Source organism: Miscanthus floridulus, chromosome 10, assembly GCF_019320115.1.
Source record: "Miscanthus floridulus cultivar M001 chromosome 10, ASM1932011v1, whole genome shotgun sequence".
NCBI classification, from domain to species: Eukaryota; Viridiplantae; Streptophyta; class Magnoliopsida; order Poales; family Poaceae; genus Miscanthus; species Miscanthus floridulus.
The window spans coordinates 139,978,906-140,003,233 of NC_089589.1; the positions used below are offsets into that span (position 1 = coordinate 139,978,906).

At 52.3% G+C, this 24,328-nt stretch overlaps 1 protein-coding gene across 1 annotated transcript; it reads right to left on the reverse strand.

Moving 5' to 3' along the window:
• Positions 1-2,411: 2,411 nt before the first annotated feature.
• On the reverse strand, positions 2,412-3,873 carry LOC136487366 (uncharacterized). The gene has a single exon (XM_066484531.1). It carries the CDS (start codon positions 3,766-3,768, stop codon positions 2,704-2,706), a length of 1,065 nt encoding a protein of 354 aa, XP_066340628.1. The 5' UTR covers positions 3,769-3,873; the 3' UTR covers positions 2,412-2,703.
• Between the last annotated feature and the right edge of the window lie 20,455 nt (positions 3,874-24,328).

Here is a 24,328-nt window from a genome sequence, read left to right on the forward strand (position 1 = left end):
CTAGGCTAGGTGCAAGACGAGGCGAAGCCGACACGTCCGTGTACGCGCTCTGCCCGATCGTCTTGCTAGAGCTCTCCCATTTCCCCCTCCCTCCCACGCCAGCTCGAAAAACCCCAAAGCCACCGACCACCGTCACCGGGCGGCGCAAAAGGGTCAGCTCGCCTCGCGCCCAGTCACCCAGCCATGGCGCTCCCCGCGGCAACGGTACCATTCGTCATGCTCCTCCTCCTCCTCCTCCTCCTCGTCCCGACAGGCTGCTCCGGTACCGGCGGCTCCGACCAGGGAGGAGGAGGCGGCTGCTTTGCTCCGCTGATCGGCTGCGCCCCGCCGGCGTCCGCCACGGCAACGCCACCGCGTTCCGCGCCAGCCTCGCCGCGCTGCTCACCGCGCTCCCCTCCGCCGCGCTGCGCTCCCAGTCGGACCCCGGGCGCGACCGCGCTCACGCCCTCGGCCTCTGCTTCGGGTTCGGCTTCGGCGGCGTCGCCGACGCGTCGGACTGCCATGCGTGCCTCCGGGCCGCCGTCACGGCAGCCAGCGAGGGCTGCACCAACGACACCCGCCGCGCGGGCGTATGGAGCCACGGCTGCCTCCTGGCGTACTACGCCGGCGACGTCGCTTCCTCGTACACCGACGGCTTGGAGCAGACGCTCGCCGATCTGACCATGGCCCTTGCTCAGTCCAAGGGTCCATCGCTCTGTGAGTCATCTCTACTACTACCTTGTTCGGTACATAATGTCACGAGCGTACTGCGATTTCGACACTAGAACTCCTACTCTGATTGATTTTATAAGGTAGCTGACATCTTCAACTGAAAACTGAAATGGCCGCACCGCAGGGAGGAAGGCACAATCCATCATGTCGTTCGTTCTGGCAGCCATTGGAGCGGTCACAGTCGTGGTCCTCGCGTGCTTTCTCGTGGGCTGCTACCTGCTGGCAGAGACCCTCTTCGGGAACATGGCGGAAGCAGGTACCTCCTCCGTCTCTGCGCAATTTCTTTCTTGCACGCGGTGATCGGAAGCAGCAAACGTTGCCGCCCAGCAGGCAGTGGCACATGAGAAACAAAAGTTCCAGGGGCATTCAAGTCATTTGCCACCCATATTTCACACCATTAGTGACAGAATGGCGTGAGAGAGAAAAGTTTTTCGAGCTTGGACACTGACGATAGATCGAACTTTTTAGGGACATAAACGATTAGACCATCTTTTTTAATGGCATATAAGTAAAAGACTACAGACGAAAGCCGGCCGGGGCGGTGAAAGGGGGCCGTTTGTTCGGTTACATTGGGCGGGTAAAAAAAAAGTAAAACGCGCAGCAGCAGCTGCTGCATGCTCGTCTCGTTCTGCACTGCGCTGTGCTGCGCCACGGAACAGAAAAAAAGCAGCAGGGGTTTGCGGCGTCAGGCTGAGGGAGGCGGTGCCATGCCGTGCTGCCTGCCATCTCTCCAGACTACTCGAGCCCGTCGTCTGATCGTCTCCCACCTCCAGCTCATGCGTGCCATCAGCCCATCGGGAGAAAGGAGAGAGAGAAGAATGGCAATGGCTACAGACTTTACTAGCACTACGAGTGGTACTACGCGTACTCACCGCCAAGCAGAAGCGAGGCGGAGAAGATTTGGAGAAGGCGTGCCAAATTTTAACGACGAACCGTAGATTGCGCCATGTTTTAGCTTGAAGCGTGCTAGATCATACTGTGGTTTCTGAGGGCCAGTTTGATGTCAAAATTTTTGGCAAAACGTTACGGTAGTGTTTTCGTTGTTATTTATCAATTAGTGTCCCATCATATTCTAATTAGGTTTAAAAGATTTATTTATCAATTAGTGTCCAATTATAGTCTAATTAGACTTAAAAGATTCGTCTCGTGGATTTTATCTAAACTTTGTAATTAATTTTATTTTTTATTTATATTTAATGTTTCATGCATGCGTCCAAAGATTCGATGTGACGGGAAATCTTGAAAAATTTGGCGTTTTGAAGAGAAACTAAACAGGCCCTAAAAACTCGGCAAGGGGCTGTACTCAGCTTGAGCATGTTCGGTTGACTGGTTCGTATCGTTGCTGGTTCGTTTACGTGAGAGAGAAGTACTGCTGGGTGGTTCGGATAAACAGTGTTTTTGTGAGGGGCTGGGTGGTTCGGATAAACAGTGTTTTTGTGAGGGGGCTGGCCAGCCCAGCCAGCCCCAGCGATCAGGCTTGAACGGGACCAGTTTGTTATGAATGAATGAACAAACGAAATGTGCATGTCTACGAAGGTTGAGGAGAATCTGGTGAATGAATAGCTGAATCTGGTTTCTTACTGAACACAGATGAACTGTTAAGAAACTTTTCATTTTTTCAGCTAGCCGAAAACCGATTGCGTATTACGTCAGTTTCAGTTTCTCTGGTTTCTGAGAAAGCAAAGAAAGACGAGTTCACATGAACAAGCATTTTAACAGTACTAACATGTTTCCACTAATCTCCGCGGGATGAACAAGCTGACCCCCAAAATCCATACAATAGGCTATATTATACGAGCAGGCAGATTCAACCACAAAAGAACCATCTCCTAAGCTACTAGTTCTACTACATTCTTTGCAGATTTTGCACTTGTTGACAGTGGATTAGCCACTAAACACTACCATACCACCACACTGACAGAGTACCACAGCAGAGCACCCAGCCCAGCTCAGCACAGCACCAAGATCAGCAACGCCGTCGCCGGTCGCGAGTCACGACCTGGAGGAGACAGCGGCGGCGGCGTTGAGCCCCCTGGCGAGGCCGTGGACGGCGCCGTAGCTGCGGTTGCCGAGCCCGATGCAGCCGAAGAGGAGCAAGCCCTGGCGGTACGGCAGCGACGTCCGGCGCCGCATCTCCTCGGCCTCCGCGCGCCGCGCCTCGTACAGCCGCTCGTGCGCCGACCTCCTCCTGCCGCCGCCGCGGTGGCCCGGCGCGCCACTGCTCCTCCCCTTCGCCGCCGCGGGTGACGGAAACGGAGTTGGTGACGATGCGCTCGCCTTCGCAGTCGCCGCGGTTGGCGGAGCTGGACCTGCTGCAGCCTGGTGGGAATGCTGGTGCTGGTGGTGGGTGGTCTTGCCGCCGTCCGACTTGCTCCGATGGAGCAGGTCCTTCAGGAACCCGCCCAAGCGGCGGGATCCGCGGGAGGACGACCACGACGTGGACGAGGCAGAGGAGGCGGTGGACGAGGACGACGACGAGCGCGACGCCGCGGGGGTCGCTGCCGGCTTTGCCTCGTCGGCGGACTCGGGCTCCGGCAGCGGTACAGGCGCGTGGGACGCGGACCGCCAGTGCGTGCGGAACGGCGACATCGAGCGCGCCTTCCGGCGCAGGGAGCGGCTCCGGACGCGGCCGCGCTCGTCCGCCTCAGCCTCTTGCTCCGCGGCAGTGTCGGGGACGAAGTCGAGCAGCGCGGCGGGGTCCGGGTGGGGCTGGAGAAGCGCGGCGGCGAGGCGGACGGGGCGGATCTGGCCATTGTGGAAGAGCTCGTCGGCGGAGGACATGGCGGCGGCGGAGGGCGACGGGAAGCGCGAGGAGAAGTCGAAGTCGAAGTCGAGGACGCCGGTGATGGCGTCCTTCCCGCCGCCGCGGGTGGGGCTGGTCGGCGCGCTGAAGAAGAAGTGGGACGGGTAGGGGTCCCGGTCGGGGTCCCGCGTGGGGCTGGACGGCGCGCTGACGAACGGCGTCGAGCAGGCGCTGTCGTCGCAGGCCGCCTGCGGCTCGTCCGCGCCGCTGGCAGTCGCGGCGTCGGCGTCCGCTGCCGCGGTGGAAGCGGCCATCGCCGGGGCGGTGGAGGCGAAGAGCTGCTGGTGGGTTGGTGCCAGTGCCTTGGACCTTGGTGGTGGTGCCGGTGTGTTGGATGGGGGTGGGAACTGGGAAACGGTGGTGGGAGAAGCGTGGGAGAGCGCGGAGGTGGGGAGTTTTTAACTCGCGGGGCCGTTTCGCGGATCAGCCCCCGCGGTTTCGCTAAAAACGCATTTGGTCTGTCTCTGGGTGTCCCTAGGGGCCGTGTGGTAATAAGCGGACTCCGCGGGTGTCCTCGTGGGAGGACATTATTATTCCCTGTGCCCGGCGGATTACCAGATCTGACCCTGACGAACAACTCGCGGGGCCGTTTCGCGGATCAGCCCCCGCGGTTTCGCTAAAAACGCATTTGGTCTGTCTCTGGGTGTCCCTAGGGGCCGTGTGGTAATAAGCGGACTCCGCGGATGTCCTCGTGGGAGGACATTATTATTCCCTGTGCCCGGCGGATTACCAGATCTGACCCTGACGAACCGCGTAACCGCAGGGCGGTCCCTCGCCTGCCCGGCTGCCGGTGGGCCCCCGAGGAACTCGTCGCAGCAGTGAGCAGTCCGCTCGTCCCGACGACGATGGCAATGCGCTCTCGCAAAGCAGCCGTCGCCGCTGGAGCAGGATGAACGGATAGCGCCGCCGCCGCGTGCCGCGGCAGGGCCAGCACACGGTGCGGCGACGGAGCGGGAGCGTTGCAGGGCGGCTAGTGAAGACGGTGCTAGGCGGGTAGAGCAGGTACCGCCCGACAGCTGTCCGTGCGGGGTGTGGAGATCCGAACCGTACGAGCAGGTGACGCGGCGCACAGTTCAGGTACGTACCACCTAGCCATCGCTGCTGCTACGGCTTCGCTTTTCCTCTGTCCTGGGACGTGCGTGGATCGGTGCGGGTGCGGGTGCGGCGGCCAGGCTGCCACCCTGTCAGCATCCTCGGTGCCTCTACGGTGCGACTAGCCCTTGCGCCGCGGGTAGGCGGTAGCCTACGACGGGCCACGTTTCCGTTTTCTTTTCCACGCCGCCCATCATCACCGGCACGGCCACGGCACCGCCCGTCCGTCCTTCCCTGCCTGCCTCCCTGCTGTCCTACGGCTACGGCTGCGCTCCACACCGTACGGCGCCGCACGCCCGTTGGGGCACGGTGGAGGACGATGGCGAGACGTACGGCCTCCTCCGTGCCGCGGTTGCTGCTGTTGCGTGCGTCAACTGACCACTGCTCCCGTCGTCACGTTACTCACGTCGCGCGTGCCGCACCCCATGTATGCCTTACAAATGCTCCCCGCGCGCTGCACGTTTTTTTTTTTTGCAATTTGGCCCCTTTTTTTAGAAAATTCATATTTAGATCCCTGGACGACGTAAACTCACGTCGTGATTCACGACGTCGAGGTGCCTAGCCCTCTTTTACGTGGACGTCAATCTGTCACTTACGTGGCACATACCTCGGCGCCACAGATAACGGCGCCGAGCCTAGATTCAAAACCCACGACCGGTTTTCCCTATCCGAGGCTTGTTTCATTTGTTCTTCCTCCTTCTCGGGTTCATCATCTCCCCAACCCGTTCAATCTCTTAAATCGACTATTTACACCTAAAAAACTTTAATTTGATCCGTAGATCTTCAAGAGCAAGGTATCCTCTCTCCCCTCCTCATTTTTACTCATTGATTTGTTCTATGTTAGGTGTATTTTGTAGCCCTATGTACGTCATTACTAGGGTTTTGAAGCGATTATTAATATTTGTAATATGCAACCTTAGGATGTCAAGACGTGGAAAAGCTAGTAAACCAAGGTAACCTTAGCACATCTTGTTATATTATGGTTTCATTGATGTGTAGCAAATGAGAAACCCTAGGTTTATGGTTTAATGTTCATTGCCTTTGGTTCTCAGAACAAAATTGTTTCAATTGTAGTTATGGCCGGATGACCGAAAATGCCTTCGACCCATTGCCTCCGCCTAGCGGTGTTCCTATGCCCATGTGTTTTTGCGGTGCTCCTTGCAAGGTGGCCAAGTCCGATGAAGAGGACACGTATAGGCAGAGGTATTGGATGTGTTCTAATTTTGCGTTTCAGCCTACACTTCGTCAGCGCCGCATTAACAAGATGGTGAGAAATTAATGCTGTGTAATAATTATTTTGTTTCATATGAAATCATGCATGGATTATTTGTTGTGTAACATTTGCATGTATTGCAGACCCCTCCACCGCTCTATGATTTTGAGCAGTGGATCGACACTGAGATCAAATCGGAAGACAAAGAGTGGATGCAGAAACTGTTGCGCTGGGAGGCAGAGGACAAAGAGATGATCGAGAGGAGACGCAGAAAGGAGGCTGTAGAAAAGGAACACAAGGAAGAGGAGGAAATGAGGCGTGTTGCTGCGTATAGGGAGGAGAGGGAGAAGAAGCTTGAGCGTGCGCGCCGAGCGAAAGCAGCAATGGAGGAGAATCCCGATGCCCTGAGGAAGGGAAAGTAGCCTCGTTGCACTCAGCAGTCTGCATGACTTGCTAGTTGTATGGTTTATTCATGAACAATGTTGTCTATTCTTGACTTTGTATTGTGTTGTCATGTAATACACTTTAAGTATGGACGTTATTTAGTTTGTCGACATGTACTTCTATCGTTATTGTGTTGTTTAATGTGCCCAAGTATTAGACTTGGTTTCATTATTTATGGTCATAATATTCAGTTAACGTACCGCAAATAAAACCTAACAAAGTACTTATCGGTGTTTCGGACCAGGGGTCCTCAACCAACTAGTAAATTTGTACTGCGTGTTCCCGATCCCGTATGGTGATGCAAAGAGACACAAGGTTTATACTGGTTCGGGTAATCGGTGCCCTACATCCAGTCTGAGAGATCGATCTTGTATTCCTTTCACCGAAGTGCTTGTAGTAGGGGGTTACAAGCTGGGTGAGAGAGGGAGCTAGTCCTAGGTCTCGGCGTTGAGTGATGCGGACTGCTTGAGACGTTACTCTCAGGCAGCGGGGGAGTGTGCGTGTTACAGGGTGTTGTTTTGTGTGCGCGTGTGTTCGTCCCCCTGAAACGGCCTAGGTCCTTCCCTTTTATAGTTGAAGGGGGACAAGGGTAGTACGTATGCTAACTACATGGCGTCGTGCGAACGGAGGCGGCGTGTCTGAGCCCTGTAGCCTGTTCCTGTGGCGGCGTGGCCGTCAGAGTGGTCCATCCTTAAAGTACTGGGGCGACGTGCTGGTCACATCCGATCCTGTGCGTCATGGGAGCTCCAGGGCTACCTTGAAGCGGGCGTGGCGGTCGGCGTGCGGGTCACTGTGGGTTGACTACGCGCCAAACCGAGGCTCGGTTGGTGCCGAGGCCAAACCGTGGTGGGGGGTCTCGGCAGACGTGAATCTCGAGATAGCCAAGGCCCTGACGTAGAGTGTCGAGGCTCGGAGGGAGTGGTTGTAACACCTCTGGTGTTTTGACCTAGTACTAAAATTTTACATGTCATCATATGCATTGCAAAGCATTCATATAGTATAAAGTTTTGAATGCATTCACTAAATAAGGTTTATTTCATAATGTTGTTATTTCATGTGATGTGATTCAAAACCCTAAATAAAGATCATGACTACAAGGGTCAAAATTCATGTGATCATGTGAGGTCATGTGTCATTTGACTTAAATAACCCTAATGGGCCATGTTACTGGTCAAAAATCAAAATTTAAGTAAAAGGAAGACAAATCAAATTTGAATTCATATTCAAATTATAAAAGTCATTTTTGCCCCTTTTGACTAATTCAAAATCCATGTGGAATTTGGGGTAGAGGCAAAAAGCAAAGTTGGAGGTTATTTTATGTGGATCAACTTTGGTATTCAAAGTTTTTCAAGTTTACATATAAAATTTGGAGTAATTTTGAAATGATTCAAGTGCTCAAATGCACCCCAAATTCAAATTTCAAAATGGAGGCAGAATTTGAAAATGTTCCTAGAAGCAAAGTTGTAGAGTTTGAAAAATTAAACAACTTTCATTTTTAGAGATTTTCAACTTCTTTAGAAAAATTGTGAGTAATTTGAAAAATGGACGCAGTGGCAGTTCTGTAATTATTTCAAAATTCAAAATCCAACCGGAACAGGACGCCACCGCCACCGAACTGCTTGCCGCCGACCTTCTTCGCCGCTTTCACGCGTGGTGACACGCTGCCATCTCCGTGGCAAGCTCATTCGTGTGTTGTCGACGCCAGACGCCTTCTTCCTTTCTATAAATAGGAGCACGCCGTCGTCATTCCTCGGTTTTCCGTCGACTGCTCGCCGCCGGTGCCATTGCCGCGCTCGTAAAATTCATCCTCGTCGGACCACCTCAGGCCAATTGCGTTGGCCAGCAGCTCCGCCTCACCCTGCCGCTCAATCCCGACCTGCTCACCTCGCTTCTAGCCGATCAGCGCCACCGCGCGACGTCGTCTTCTTCGGAGCCGGCCGAAGCTCCGCCGCGACCCACCTCACCGTGGCCAGGGCGATTCAGTACATCTCCGCCTGCACCAAGTACACCCTCGTGATCACGGTGAGCTCCTGAGCGTGATGCTCGCTCTTCTTTTGACTCTACTGCACCGTAACCATAGCTACGTCGACCGCCGTCGAGTCCGAGTCGCCATGGCCGGCGTAGAGTTCCATCTGGTGTGCCTGTTGCCGTTCTGAGGGTTGGGTTGGATTCGCGACATGGTGTAGATCATATTGGTACAGTCCGTCTCACCGGAGAATCATCGTCGACGCGTTTTGCTGGTCGGAGCTGGCCACGCCGCCGTGTCTTGTTCCGTGTCACTGACGAGCGGGACCGCCTATCAGTGCGAGTGAGGAAGAAGAACAGTGAAAATTTTTATTTTCTGAATTTGTGAATAGTGCTGAAACTTTGGGAATTTGTAGGAAATTCATGATAGCTCCAAAAATTCTGAAATTTTGTGTGTAGCTTCTGTACATGTTCTAGTATGATTTAAAAATTTGAAACTTGAAATTTGAATAAATTTTTAATGTTTAAATATTCAGTCCATTAATTGAAAAATGCAATTTCCATGATTTTTGTAGGTCACTGTATAATTCCAAAAATTATGAAATTTGTTTTGGTACACTAATTTGTCATGAGGAAGCTTACATAAAATTTTAAGGTCATTTGGAACAAGTTCATTTTTGGGCTTAATTCTAGATTAATTCAAAAATAAATAAAGACAAACCCTAAGTGTTTGATTAGTGTTGGATCTTGTTTTGGTCATGTTTTGTGACTAGTAGGGTTTCAAGATCCATTTGGTCAAGTCACATGTGTGGTTCTTGATGGTAGGATTGCAAGTTGGTTTTGTTGGCTTGCAACTATACCGTGAAATAAAATCATTTGCGGGGTGTTTTTACATTTCATGTACCATGAAAGCATCATGTTTACGTTATCATCATGTTAAGGCATATGTTATCATTTCGTGTAGAACCCGAGAGTGAAACGATTCTAGTTGAGCAAGTTCTGGAAGAATCCCCGGTTGTCACGGGATTCGATAATCGTGGTACTGATCCGGAACCTGAGATTGTCAACGAAGGCAAGCTCCGGTTTATGCATTAAACCATTACCTTATTTACTTTGAAAAGTTTATCACCTATGTTACTTATTGCATTAAGTTGATTTATTCAAATGTTACCTACTTGATGCATTGCCTACCTTGTTAATTGTTTACCATCCTTGAAGATGATTTCATTTACAAAGGCGTAGAATGCTTAGTATGCTTTATGGTAGGCTTTCAAAGTAAAAGTTTTGATACAACCAAAGATGGCATACTGGCCAAAGAAAGAAAGAAGATAGAATGAACTAGAGACTAGTCGGGTGACTTATCTTGAATTTTGGGTAATGTTGCCGACTATGTCACTTAAAGGCCACTCATTGTGGATCTTCTGAACGAGACACTTTGTAGTACTGGTCACATACTCCGGTAAGCCTACTTTGGCTAATCCGATGCTAAGACGAATGCCCACGCACTGGGAGTGGAGAGATGGCGGGAGTAGCGTGTACCCTCGTGGCTGGAATGCGGCCGGATTTGAGGTGTGCTGTGCTCTCGAGTGGCGTGGAGACGGCTTAGTATAGGAGGATCCGGTAGCAAGGTTGATATATGCAAGATTAAGTTCTACATGTGTCGTGTGATATGGAATCCCCAGCTAGGACTTGAATCAATTCGAATTGCCGGTGCTCCGCGGATATGGAGACTCGATTCATTACAGAAGCAATGCAGGACTGGTGAATTACTAAAATATGAGACAGAATGGAATGAGAAGGAATGGAATATGGGAAATGTACATTTAGTTTGAGATAAAGAACTAAAAGGACTTAGGGGTAAAATTTGAGAATAGGATCAATATAGTAAGCTTTTGGCAAAGGACTTGAATTTTGCTACATCCTTACCTTGTCCCAAACCCCTGCATCTCTAAAGTCTTACACCCCGTTACGTCGGGTTAGTCTTGTTGAGTACCTTTATACTCAGGGTTTGTTAACCCTTGTTGCAGGTGAGTCGCATGCGCAGGCTTGTTTTGGTCCCTGCTGCATGATTGTGTTTGAAGTCAATGACGATGAGGAGTGATGAATGGCCTTTGGACAAGGCACTAGTTTGTATGATAAATAATGTTAATGTAATATTATCCCACTACTATGGTCGTATGGCACTTGTGGTATTATAAGTTTGAAAACAACTGGTTTGTAACTATGTTATCTTAAGACTTCCGCTATCTTTTACTCTGGTATATATTTGAATAAACTATTGTAATCTGCAATGTCTGTGATTGGGATCCTATTTGAAAAGAGAATCGTGGATGATTCGGGTTTCCCGAGGACACCCGACAGACCTTTTAAGTTATTGGGAACTCATGTACGCTATCAAAGGTCTATTGAGACAATGATAGATATATCAGGCTTCCCATGCCACGTTGTCTTTGGGGCGGGGGTTATGGGGCACAGTGTAGTGCCGGCGCTGATCGTGGGCACAGCGCCAGAACACAGTGGCCGGTAATCCCCGCCGCACCTTGTCTAGCCGGTATGGCGTTGATGCGACTCCTTGTCCCGTCAGCCACTCCGTGGTGTCGAGCCGTCGTCCGGCTGAGATTGCGGGAGTGGTTGGCGCATTAATGGGACGTGACACGCTGTCGGGAAGACTGGTCGAGGCGGGAGCGACGGGCTATTAACAAGCCAGCCTCGAGCGATATGGAGAATCGCTGTCTCGTTTGAGCCTGTACGCGCGGGGCCTCGGGTGAGATGGAGATTGGGCTCCCTGTCGAGGCCTCCCGTGAGAGGCCTCGCACGAGGCGAAGATTCGTCAGGGCGTCGAGACCTCCCGCGCGAGGCTTATGACGAGGCGGAGAGCCGGTGGGCTCGGACGGGGCCGGTGGTGAACCCACGGCTTACCTTCTGGCTTCATTGTTGATGGGGTTTAAGTGACTCTTTTGGTGTACGCTCGGGGTACCCCGTTTTATGGTACCCGACAGTACTACATTACATAATCCAACATGCACAACACATGAAATGGCATGTGATAACATGTACCAAACTAAGGTACAGAAGTTCTGGACTAAACCTAACATGCCTTAGGTAATTGAAGAGAACAACAAGCACATGAAATAGCATGTGAGAACATGTACCGAACAAGGGTACATAGGTCCTTCGACTAACTCTAAAATGTTTTAGGTAATTAAACCAAACAACAAACACATGGATGTGGCATGTGAATAAGATACATTCATTCTAGCTAGTAGTGTGGTCACATAGCAAATTGTGTTGCACCTTTCTCTATAGTATCCTCCCATTGTTGGTGGTGGTGGCGGGGGTGGTGTCGGTGTTTCGAATTACCACCGACTAGTAAATTTCTAATATTACATGTCTGGTTCGGATGGTGTGCTAAGATGACATGAGGTTTATACTAGTTCAGAAAGAATATCCCTATGTCCAGTTTGCTGCTGCTGCTCATGTTACTAGCACTAAAAGTTCATAGTAGGGGTTACAAATGGGCGAGAGAGGGACATGTCCCAAGTCTCTGATGGAAAGGGTAAACGGATGCCGAGAGCTTGGTCGATGCTCGGTTGTATGTTCGGGGTTCGATGAGTTGATCGGATTCGAGTCTCCTGTGGTGTGTTGCGATGAGTTCTGATCATTGGTTCAATGCCCCCTAATAGGACGCCCTACTTTCCCTTTTATAGGCTAAGGAAAAGCACAGGTTACAGTGATGGGAGAGCAGAGAACAAGAGAAAGAAGCCCTTTAGGATCGTTGGGTCCTTCTTCTCCTCTATACGGGTCTGTACGCGCGGGGCCTCGGGTGAGATGGAGATTGGGCTCCCTGTCGAGGCCTCCCGTGAGAGGCCTCGCACGAGGCGAAGATTCGTCAGGGCGTCGAGACCTCCCGCGCGAGGCTTAAGACGAGGCGGAGAGCCGGTGGGCTCGGACGGGGCCGGTGGTGAACCCACGGCTTACCTTCTGGCTTCATTGTTGATGGGGTTTAAGTGACTCTTTTGGTGTACGCTCGGGGTACCCCGTTTTATGGTACCCGACAGTACTACATTACATAATCCAACATGCACAACACATGAAATGGCATGTGATAACATGTACCAAACTAAGGTACAGAAGTTCTGGACTAAACCTAACATGCCTTAGGTAATTGAAGAGAACAACAAGCACATGAAATAGCATGTGAGAACATGTACCGAACAAGGGTACATAGGTCCTTCGACTAACTCTAAAATGTTTTAGGTAATTAAACCAAACAACAAACACATGGATGTGGCATGTGAATAAGATACATTCATTCTAGCTAGTAGTGTGGTCACATAGCAAATTGTGTTGCACCTTTCTCTATAGTATCCTCCCATTGTTGGTGGTGGTGGCGGGGGTGGTGTCGGTGTTTCGAATTACCACCGACTAGTAAATTTCTAATATTACACGTCTGGTTCGGATGGTGTGCTAAGATGACACGAGGTTTATACTAGTTCAGAAAGAATATCCCTATGTCCAGTTTGCTGCTGCTGCTCATGTTACTAGCACTAAAAGTTCATAGTAGGGGTTACAAATGGGCGAGAGAGGGACATGTCCCAAGTCTCTGATGGAAAGGGTGAACGGATGCCGAGAGCTTGGTCGATGCTCGGTTGTATGTTCGGGGTTCGATGAGTTGATCGGATTCGAGTCTCATGTGGTGTGTTGCGATGAGTTCTGATCATTGGTTCAATGCCCCCTAATAGGACGCCCTACTTTCCCTTTTATAGGCTAAGGAAAAGCACGGGTTACAGTGATGGGAGAGCAGAGAACAAGAGAAAGAAGCCCTTTAGGATCGTTGGGTCCTTCTTCTCCTCTATATGGGTCTGTACGCGCGGGGCCTCGGGCGAGATGGAGATTGGGCTCCCTGTCGAGGCCTCCCGTGAGAGGCCTCGCGCGAGGCGAAGATTCGTCAGGGCGTCGAGACCTCCCGCGCGAGGCTTAAGACGAGGCGGAGAGCCGGTGGGCTCGGACGGGGCCGGTGGTGAACCCACGGCTTACCTTCTGGCTTCATTGTTGATGGGGTTTAAGTGACTCTTTTGGTGTACGCTCGGGGTACCCCGTTTTATGGTACCCGACAGTACTACATTACATAATCCAACACGCACAACACATGAAATGGCATGTGATAACATGTACCAAACTAAGGTACAGAAGTTCTGGACTAAACCTAACATGCCTTAGGTAATTGAAGAGAACAACAAGCACATGAAATAGCATGTGAGAACATGTACCGAACAAGGGTACATAGGTCCTTCGACTAACTCTAAAATGTTTTAGGTAATTAAACCAAACAACAAACACATGGATGTGGCATGTGAATAAGATACATTCATTCTAGCTAGTAGTGTGGTCACATAGCAAATTGTGTTGCACCTTTCTCTATAGTATCCTCCCATTGTTGGTGGTGGTGGCGGGGGTGGTGTCGGTGTTTCGAATTACCACCGACTAGTAAATTTCTAATATTACACGTCTGGTTCGGATGGTGTACTAAGATGACACGAGGTTTATACTAGTTCAGAAAGAATATCCCTATGTCCAGTTTGTTGCTGCTGCTCATGTTACTAGCACTAAAAGTTCATAGTAGGGGTTACAAATGGGCGAGAGAGGGACATGTCCCAAGTCTCTGATGGAAAGGGTGAACGGATGCCGAGAGCTTGGTCGATGCTCGGTTGTATGTTCGGGGTTCGATGAGTTGATCGGATTCGAGTCTCCTGTGGTGTGTTGCGATGAGTTCTGATCATTGGTTCAATGCCCCCTAATAGGACGCCCTACTTTCCCTTTTATAGGCTAAGGAAAAGCACGGGTTACAGTGATGGGAGAGCAGAGAACAAGAGAAAGAAGCCCTTTAGGATCGTTGGGTCCTTCTTCTCCTCTATACGGGTCTGTACGCGCGGGGCCTCGGGCGAGATGGAGATTGGGCTCCCTGTCGAGGCCTCCCGTGAGAGGCCTCGCGCGAGGCGAAGATTCGTCAGGGCGTCGAGACCTCCCGCGCGAGGCTTAAGACGAGGCGGAGAGCCGGTGGGCTCGGACGGGGCCGGTGGTGAACCCACGGCTTACCTTCTGGCTTCATTGTTGATGGGGTTTAAGTGACTCTTTTGGTGTACGCTCGGGGTACCCCGTTTTATGGCACCCGACAGTACTACATTACATAATCCAACACGCACAACACATGAAATGGCTTGTGATAACATGTACCAAACTAAGGTACAGAAGTTCTGGACTAAACCTAACATGCCTTAGGTAATTGAAGAGAACAACAAGCACATCAAATAGCATGTGAGAACATGTACCGAACAAGGGTACATAGGTCCTTCGACTAACTCTAAAATGTTTTAGGTAATTAAACCAAACAACAAACACATGAATGTGGCATGTGAATAAGATACATTCATTCTAGCTAGTAGTGTGGTCACATAGCAAATTGTGTTGCACCTTTCTCTATAGTATCCTCCCATTGTTGGTGGTGGTGGCGGGGGTGGTGTCGGTGTTTCGAATTACCACCGACTAGTAAATTTCTAATATTACACGTCTGGTTCGGATGGTGTGCTAAGATGACACGAGGTTTATACTAGTTCAGAAAGAATATCCCTATGTCCAGTTTGCTGCTGCTGCTCATGTTACTAGCAATAAAAGTTCATAGTAGGGGTTACAAATGGGCGAGAGAGGGACATGTCCCAAGTCTCTGATGGAAAGGGTGAACGGATGCCGAGAGCTTGGTCGATGCTCGGTTGTATGTTCGGGGTTCGATGAGTTGATCGGATTCGAGTCTCCTGTGGTGTGTTGCGATGAGTTCTGATCATTGGTTCAATGCCCCCTAATAGGACGCCCTACTTTCCCTTTTATAGGCTAAGGAAAAGCATGGGTTACAGTGATGGGAGAGTAGAGAACAAGAGAAAGAAGCCCTTTAGGATCGTTGGGTCCTTCTTCTCCTCTATACGGGTCTGTACGCGCGGGGCCTCGGGCGAGATGGAGATTGGGCTCCCTGTCGAGGCCTCCCGTGAGAGGCCTCGCGCGAGGCGAAGATTCGTCAGGGCGTCGAGACCTCCCGCGCGAGGCTTAAGACGAGGCGGAGAGCCGATGGGCTCGGACGGGGCCGGTGGTGAACCCACGGCTTACCTTCTGGCTTCATTGTTGATGGGGTTTAAGTGACTCTTTTGGTGTACGCTCGGGGTACCCCGTTTTATGGTACCCGACAGTACTACATTACATAATCCAACACGCACAACACATGAAATGGCATGTGATAACATGTACCAAACTAAGGTACAGAAGTTCTGGACTAAACCTAACATGCCTTAGGTAATTGAAGAGAACAACAAGCACATGAAATAGCATGTGAGAACATGTACCGAACAAGGGTACATAGGTCCTTCGACTAACTCTAAAATGTTTTAGGTAATTAAACCAAACAACAAACACATGGATGTGGCATGTGAATAAGATACATTCATTCTAGCTAGTAGTGTGGTCACATAGCAAATTGTGTTGCACCTTTCTCTATAGTATCCTCCCATTGTTGGTGGTGGTGGCGGGGGTGGTGTCGGTGTTTCGAATTACCACCGACTAGTAAATTTCTAATATTACACGTCTGGTTCGGATGGTGTGCTAAGATGACACGAGGTTTATACTAGTTCAGAAAGAATATCCCTATGTCCAGTTTGTTGCTGCTGCTCATGTTACTAGCACTAAAAGTTCATAGTAGGGGTTACAAATGGGCGAGAGAGGGACATGTCCCAAGTCTCTGATGGAAAGGGTGAACGGATGCCGAGAGCTTGATCGATGCTCGGTTGTATGTTCGGGGTTCGATGAGTTGATCGGATTCGAGTCTCCTGTGGTGTGTTGCGATGAGTTCTGATCATTGGTTCAATGCCCCCTAATAGGACGCCCTACTTTCCCTTTTATAGGCTAAGGAAAAGCACGGGTTACAGTGATGGGAGAGCAGAGAACAAGAGAAAGAAGCCCTTTAGGATCGTTGGGTCCTTCTTCTCCTCTATATGGGTCTGTACGCGCGGGGCCTCGGGCGAGATGGAGATTGGGCTCCCTGTCGAGGCCTCCCGTGAGAGGCCTCGCGCGAGGCGAAGATTCGTCAGGGCGTCGAGACCTCCCGCGCGAGGCTTAAGACGAGGCGGAGAGCCGGTGGGCTCGGACGGGGCCGGTGGTGAACCCACGGCTTACCTTCTGGCTTCATTGTTGATGGGGTTTAAGTGACTCTTTTGGTGTACGCTCGGGGTACCCCGTTTTATGGTACCCGACAGTACTACATTACATAATCCAACACGCACAACACATGAAATGGCATGTGATAACATGTACCAAACTAAGGTACAGAAGTTCTGGACTAAACCTAACATGCCTTAGGTAATTGAAGAGAACAACAAGCACATGAAATAGCATGTGAGAACATGTACCGAACAAGGGTACATAGGTCCTTCGACTAACTCTAAAATGTTTTAGGTAATTAAACCAAACAACAAACACATGGATGTGGCATGTGAATAAGATACATTCATTCTAGCTAGTAGTGTGGTCACATAGCAAATTGTGTTGCACCTTTCTCTATAGTATCCTCCCATTGTTGGTGGTGGTGGCGGGGGTGGTGTCGGTGTTTCGAATTACCACCGACTAGTAAATTTCTAATATTACACGTCTGGTTCGGATGGTGTGCTAAGATGACACGAGGTTTATACTAGTTCAGAAAGAATATCCCTATGTCCAGTTTGTTGCTGCTGCTCATGTTACTAGCACTAAAAGTTCATAGTAGGGGTTACAAATGGGCGAGAGAGGGACATGTCCCAAGTCTCTGATGGAAAGGGTGAACGGATGCCGAGAGCTTGGTCGATGCTCGGTTGTATGTTCGGGGTTCGATGAGTTGATCGGATTCGAGTCTCCTGTGGTGTGTTGCGATGAGTTCTGATCATTGGTTCAATGCCCCCTAATAGGACGCCCTACTTTCCCTTTTATAGGCTAAGGAAAAGCACGGGTTACAGTGATGGGAGAGCAGAGAACAAGAGAAAGAAGCCCTTTAGGATCGTTGGGTCCTTCTTCTCCTCTATACGGGTCCCGCTGACCCTGTAGACGTCAACAGGGATAGCTTCTCATCGTGGCCCTATCCATCACTGGCGCCATGTGCAGGCATCATCTCCCGGTCGTGGTGCTCCACTCCATCCTGGTGGACATCATGGTGAACTAATGCGCCTATCAGTGTTCATACGAGGGTTAGGCAGAACAGCACCGGTACGCTCGACGCTGTTCCTAATGTGAATCCCTAGGTATGGCCCGTCACGGCCATGGGTTACATCAAGGCATGCCAGTCTCTTTCCTGGCGTCAAAGCTTTGACCCAGGCCCATATGCTTGGACCTAGAGTGGTTGGTGGCGGTATGGGTCTTTGTCGGGCGAGATGGAGCCCTAGCCTCGGGGTCGAGCGAAGTGGAGTTCCTCCCTAGAGGCTAGGCGAGGCAAAGCGTGGACCTAAGGCTCGGGCAAGGCGGAGCCCAAACCCAAAGGTTGAGCAAGGCGGAGCTAGGCCTTAAAGGTCGAGCGAGGCAGAGCCACCCTCAAGGGTCGGGCGAGGCGGAGCCCGCGGCCTTAGTGTCGGGCGAGGCGAAGCCAACCCCTAAGGGTTGGGTGAGGCAGAGCCCATCCTCAGGGGTTGGGTGAGGTAGAGCTCGTGGCCTCGGTGTCGAGCGAGGCAGAGCCAACCTCAGGGGTCGGGTGACGTGAAGCCCACGACCTCAGAGTAGGGCGAGGTGGAGCCACCCTCAGGGGTCGGTCGAGACAGAGCCTGTGGCCTCGGTGTCGGGCGAGGTGGAGCCAACCCTCAGGGGTCGGGCGAGGCGGAGCCCACGGCCTTGGTGTCTGGTGAGGCGGAGCCACCCTCAGGGGTCGGGTGAGGCAGAGTCCACGCACCTAGGGGTCAGTTGGAGCTGTAGTCATGCTCTTGACTGCTCGGACATATCAACATTGATGGTTATTAGCTCATCCTCTTCGGGTACACTAGTATTGGTCCCCAACAGTAGCCCCTGACCTACGGAGGAGTAGAATACTCCTTTGGAGGCTTTTCTGAACGGGAGGACTCTGAAGGCTTTGGCCTTCTTTTATTGCCCACAGCGTGACCTAGGGACGGTGATTCCCCTTCCTCGAGCCCCTTCCCATAGTAGGGGCCTGGTCAAGGATCGGTTTATCTATGCGATTGTCTTCCCTTAAGCATTTTTCGATAAAACGGAGGGACCGAGACGTGCCATGATTTTCCTTTAAGGACTAATTATGGCATACAGTAAGCTATTAGTGGGCTAGTTTGAGTGGGGCCCCCAACATCCCGTTCATGGGGATCTGACTTAGATCAGCTTGGTGACTGACCCTAGATTCTAGCGGTCAATCCATATACTTCTCGGGTCCGTTCGACCGGAGCGGTTGTCAAACCCGTCGATGGGCCGACCTACGAACTCCTAGGCCTAGTTGGGCCATAGAGGCACTTTTAGATTCGTATTCCTCTTACTCATGATGAGTCATGGCCTATTCAGAGAGGCGAAACATCCAGCGAGTTTTCTGAGGGAACGGATGGAGATTGCGTGCGCACATCCCACGGCGAGATGTTATGGCAGATCGTGGTAGCCACGGAGATTTAGGCAGGCGGTTGGTTTCCTGGCACCCATCGCCCCTATAAAACTAAAGGGTTCGCCCCCTGGATTCCATACCTTAAATCCTTACCTTCGCAGCCATGACCACCGCCACCAATCACCTAGGGTTCCCCGTCTCTGCATCCCCGACGACGTCGAGCCCGCATCCAACTGTCCCTACCTCCAATGGATCCGTGGTGCCGTTCTAACATCACCTTCCAGCGTATGGAGGGCCTCATCCATTGCGGTCTTCTCCACGCGTGGACCTCGGCCGAGGAGTGGCTGCTGCCCGGCGAGGAGGATCTGTCGTTGCCGCTCGACAGCTATGTGGTGTCATTCACCCACTTCCATGAGCGTGGGTTCATGACCCCCACCCATGGATTTCTTCGGGGGCTACTGCACTACTATAAGATCGAGCTGCTGCACCTTAATCCCAATGAGATCCAGCACATCGCGGTGTTTGTTGCCCTGTGCGAGGGATTCCTAGGATCAGCCCCCACTTCGATCTATGGAGGTACTTCTTTGCTGTCACCCTCCAGAAGAAGAGGGAGAAGAGCGACAGGTAAGAGCTGCACATGTCGATGGGGTGCACCGGCATCCAACTCCAAAACAATCGGGTCAGCGAGTACCCATTGATGCGGATATCAACGTCCAACAAGGGGTGGCATTAGCAATGGTTCTACCTCAAGAATGACGCCGCTGCCTCTCTGCCAGAGTTCACCGGGCGCCTAATCGAAGAGGCCTCAGAGTCATGGAGGAAGTGGGGTGTCCTAGAGAAGGACAAGAAGAAGATCCGAGACCACATCGTTGCCATCCACATCCTAAAGGAGAGTGGCCTAAAGGGGTCGGGTGTCATCGGGGCCTACCACGCAAAGAGGGTGGCACCGTTGATGGCGCGCGTGCTCCCGCTGTACGTGATGGCGCCCGAGGCATCGTTCGACGGAACGATGCTCACCAAGGGGGCGCTCTCTAACTCTAAGATCGCGCAACGCATCAAGGAGGCGATGGAGCCCTTGTGGGACGACGCACGTGCCCCCCTTGATTTCGCTTATCCGATGTTGAGACATCCTCCGATGCGGCTGGAACCAGGCCAAGTCATCTTCATAAGTTTCCCCTCCTCATGCCTCCTCTTCAATTGATTTCCTGACCTCTTGATACTAACCTTAAGAGAGGTGAGACCAGCCGAGGGACCTCATCTTCATGGATCACTCGGCTCCGTCATCGAGGGATTCGTTCGTGAGGGCGGCGAGCCACGCCGAGGGCGAGCGGTTGAGGAAGGCGAAGGAGGATAAGAAGAGGAAGAGGAAGAGGCAGTGGAAGCTGCAGGCGTGGGAACTAGGGGAGGTCACCGACAGCGATGACGGTGATGATGGTGGCGACGATGATCAGGTAGCCGATGATGTCGAGTGGGACATCCTAGAAAACAAGGATGCACTGATAGGTATCGGTTCATCCTTGTAGGAGTTGGGACCCTTTCCATTCCATGGAGAGGAGGGTATGTTCGAGGAGCCAGCGGAGGTGGGTTGTACCATCGGCCTCCCTCAGGAGTCAACAGGGGCGGACGGCTCTGCCGCCACGCCTGAGATGCCGGCGGAGGTGGGTGGCCCCGCCGTCACGCCAAAAGAGTCAAGGGGACAGAGCCCCTCTGCCCAGGAGCAGGGGGCGGGCTTGAAACGGCCTCACCCCGATGAAGTGGAGTAGAGGTCGGGGGGTTCACCCCCCAAACATGTCTGTCGCCCGACGGCGCTGAGGTTAGTCATTAGCTCCTCTATTTTCCCTGTTTTGGTTGAATTTCAACGTGACTTATGCTTTTCATCTCTTGCAGCGTTGGGAGGCAGCGTAATCCTTTAGCGCTGGTGCCAAAGAAGAGCGTCGTCCTTCAAGTGAGGCGGCAACTGTCGGCTGGCGTCGCGCCCATTTCTGGCAGGAGTGGTGCTAGCATGACTGCATTGTCGATCGGTCAGGCGCCGCCAACGGTGGCACCCGTGCCCTCGGCGGGACAGGCGGACGTGGGGGCTTAAGGGGCGCCCTTGGAGGTCATAGAGCAGCCGGCGTTGGAGGCGATACCGCTGCCAATGATGGGGCGGATGGGGCTGCCGACCATGCTTATGGCCCCGACCATGGTGGGCGCGACGCAGCTAGTCAGGAACCCACCAATGCAAGCAGAGGTGGCGGCGGCTGTGACAGGCGGGTCAGGGTCGGGCGCTACTATGGCGACGCTTGAGGAACCATTGTGACCCGCACCATTGGCGACTTAGGTGATGGCGTCCGGCATGGGCCGAACGGAGGGAGACAAGGCCAAGGGGTCCCCAGAGGTCGTGGTGCTGGGAGAGGAGTCAGCGTCCATACCGCTGACCCCTTCCATCGTCGGAGGTAGTGTCCCTATGGGGACGTCACGATGAGAAGGGTCAGTGGCAATTGGAGCTGGTAGGGAGCCGTCCCTAGCCCTAACATCGGTGGGCAGCGACTCACCTACATGGGGCGAGCCCCTACTCTGGTGGGCGAGTCTAAAGGATCTAACGTCGATGCTCTTCACTCTCGACGCCACCGCAGAGAGCATGGAGCGGGAGAGCCTCGACGTGGGGATCGCGTCCGTGCTCGAAGCCCTAGACCACGCCCGAGGTGCCTTGCGCGATGTTGTTGTTCCCTCCGGCTGGGTATTCACTTGATCCTGCTTCTCGCCCTTTTCTTTCTCTATATAATTTTTGTCTTATGACCATGATCTCCTTTCAGTCCCTTATCGCTCATAGCCGGGGGAAGTCTTGATTCCTTCATGGGCAGAAGAAAACCTGGGACCGCCTCGTCGAGGAGGCACAGCTACACGGGGAGATGCTTGCCGCCCAGCAGAGGGTGGCCGAGATGACTCCCCTTGTCGAGGAGGTGGACAGTCTTCGGTCATGGGTGGCCGAGGCCCATTGGCATGTTGACGAGGCCGAGAGGGCGTTCGAGGCCCTGTTGGTGAGATCGTGGAGGGACGATGAGGAGGTCGCCAAGGTTAGGAAGGAGCATGAAGAGCTACTCCAGAAGGATGTCGAGACCCACCAGCGAATCCTCAACCTTCTGGCTGAGGTTGAGAAGGAAAGGGAGCTGAAGCTAGAGACCGAGGAGAAGCTCGCGGCCCTAGAGAAGAGGGTAAGTCTGGATGCCGCAGTGATCGCCCGGCTACATAAGGAGCGGGATGAGCTACTCCAAACCATGGAGAGGCTCCACTCAGAGCATGGCATGACTCACGAGGAGCATGACCAGGCCTACCAAGAGCGCGACAACGCACAATAGAAGGCCGGCTCCCTCTAGGCTGAGCTCGGAAACGTGACGGTCTAGAAGCTGGAGGCTGAGAGCATTTCTACCGGGCTGGCCGTGGACCTCAACGAGGCGAGGAGGAATCTTCAGGCAGAGAGCGATGAGCTTGGTATCCTGAGTGCCACCCTTAGAGTGGTCTGTGATGACCTTGAGGTGGTGCGGCCGGAGGGGACCAGCTCGCTCATGCCCCATGCCGTCGAGATCACAGCTCAGGTGCGCCAGCTCAAGAGGAATGCTCTCATGCTGGGGGTCAATTGGTCCTTCGCGATTGCTCATTCTCATTATGGGGACAGCATCAATCTAGAGATGATGAGCCATGGCTTCGCGCTTGGCTATGAAGCCCACGAGCTAGAGGAGATGGAGACGGCGGTGGCTCCCCTATCGCAGGACCTAGCGGATAGAATAGAGTGCATAGTTCTCCCTCGAAGGGGTTAGTTAGATAGATAGATCAGACAATCATTCATGTAACAAGAGAACAAGCTCCGACCCCTCTGTACTATCTAAACAAACTTTTCATTTTGTTTCATTTGATCGAATGTGTTTTTCCTCCCTTTTATGTGTGAAAAGGGGTTCATGTCTTCCAACCCTTCCATTTGTTAAGACCATAGGGCCTGAGGTGTTGGAGGGAAACTTTGATTATGCTGGTAAGCAAGAGTGCCATAGTCATTGGGGTGTGTGTTTCTTACGGTCCGATCAGCGTTGCTCAGTTGTTCGTTTCCGTAGACCTTGCCACTAGGTTTAACATGAGGGAGAGGTTGGGCGCGGCGACTGTTTCTGAAAGGGTGTATTTATACCCTTATCAGCCATCGAGTGAGATCCGACCCCTTGCCATTGCTGGAGTTGGGCGTCACTAAAGATCAAGAAGAGCATAGTGAAATTAGTAAGAGAAAACGTCTCTTGTTTTCGCACGTACCCCCTCCCTAGATTCTAAGCCATCATTCTAAGACCGTGTGTGAGGTCTCCTTATGAGTCCAACTTTCCTTGAGCCCCCACACATAGTAGGGGTCCGGTCGAGGGTCGGCTCATCTTTGTGATCATCACCCCGTCCGTGGTTTCCGCAACCGGAGGGGTTGAGCTAACGTCACTTGCCTCGATGGCTCAAGTGACGTGCTCGATGAGCTCGCTAATGGGCATGTTTGAGTAGAATCCGGGTCCACCATTTGTGACGGGGTCAGTATAGCCCTCATGTGGCATTCCACTGCTCCTTAACCTACCTCCCGGTAGATGCCCGAGCCGTTCTGGAGGGCGACTCAGGTGGCCCGATGGCCTCCCCTCAATGGGGATTCTGTGGGCTTGGCTCGAGCTTAGGATCGAACGAGAAGGTTGAGATGACCCTATCTGCTTCTAGGCAGGTCAGGCGAAGGCCGCTGGGGCTCATCTGTGTTTTCTCCCCTAACTCTATTCGATGCGAGGCAGCCTCGAGCCCTTTGTGGGCCGGCCTTCGAACCCCAGTCAGTTGGACTCCTGATTTCAGGTCAGGCGGCTCGAGCCCCCGAGCCCCGTGGGGCTCGGTAGGGGTCAGCCATGTTTCATGCATCACCCCATCCTCGGTTTCCGCAACCAGAGGCACTGAGCTAATGACACTTGCCTCGATGGCTCGTGTGTCGCACTCGGTGAGCTCACTAACAGGCAAGTCTGAGTGGAATTCGGGTCCATCATTCGCTGACGTGGTTGGCATAGCCCTCATGTGGCATTCCACTGCTCCTTAACCTGCCTCCCTACAGATGTCTGAGCCATTTGATTGGCTTGGGTGGCCTGCTGGCCTCTCCTCGATGGAGATTCTATGGACTTGGCTCGAGGTTAGGATCGAACGAGAAAGGTCTAGATGTCCCTGTCCGCTTTTGAGTAGGGTCGGGCAAGGCCACTGGGGCTCATCTACTTTTTCTCCCCTAGCTCTGTTTGACGTGAGGCGACCTCGAGCCCTTCGCTGGCTGGTCTTCAAATCTCTATCGGTTGTCACTCATGTTGAATGAGACGACTACCGCTTTGTGACGTGACGCGAAGCGTTGTGATGTAATAATTGCATATGCAATGCTTGGGTGTATGGGATAAATGTATGAATGCATGCATGAGAATGGATGAATGAATGCTCATGTAATGGAGAAGAAAAGTGGGGGTCGATAAAGTTACCTTGATGGCTCGAG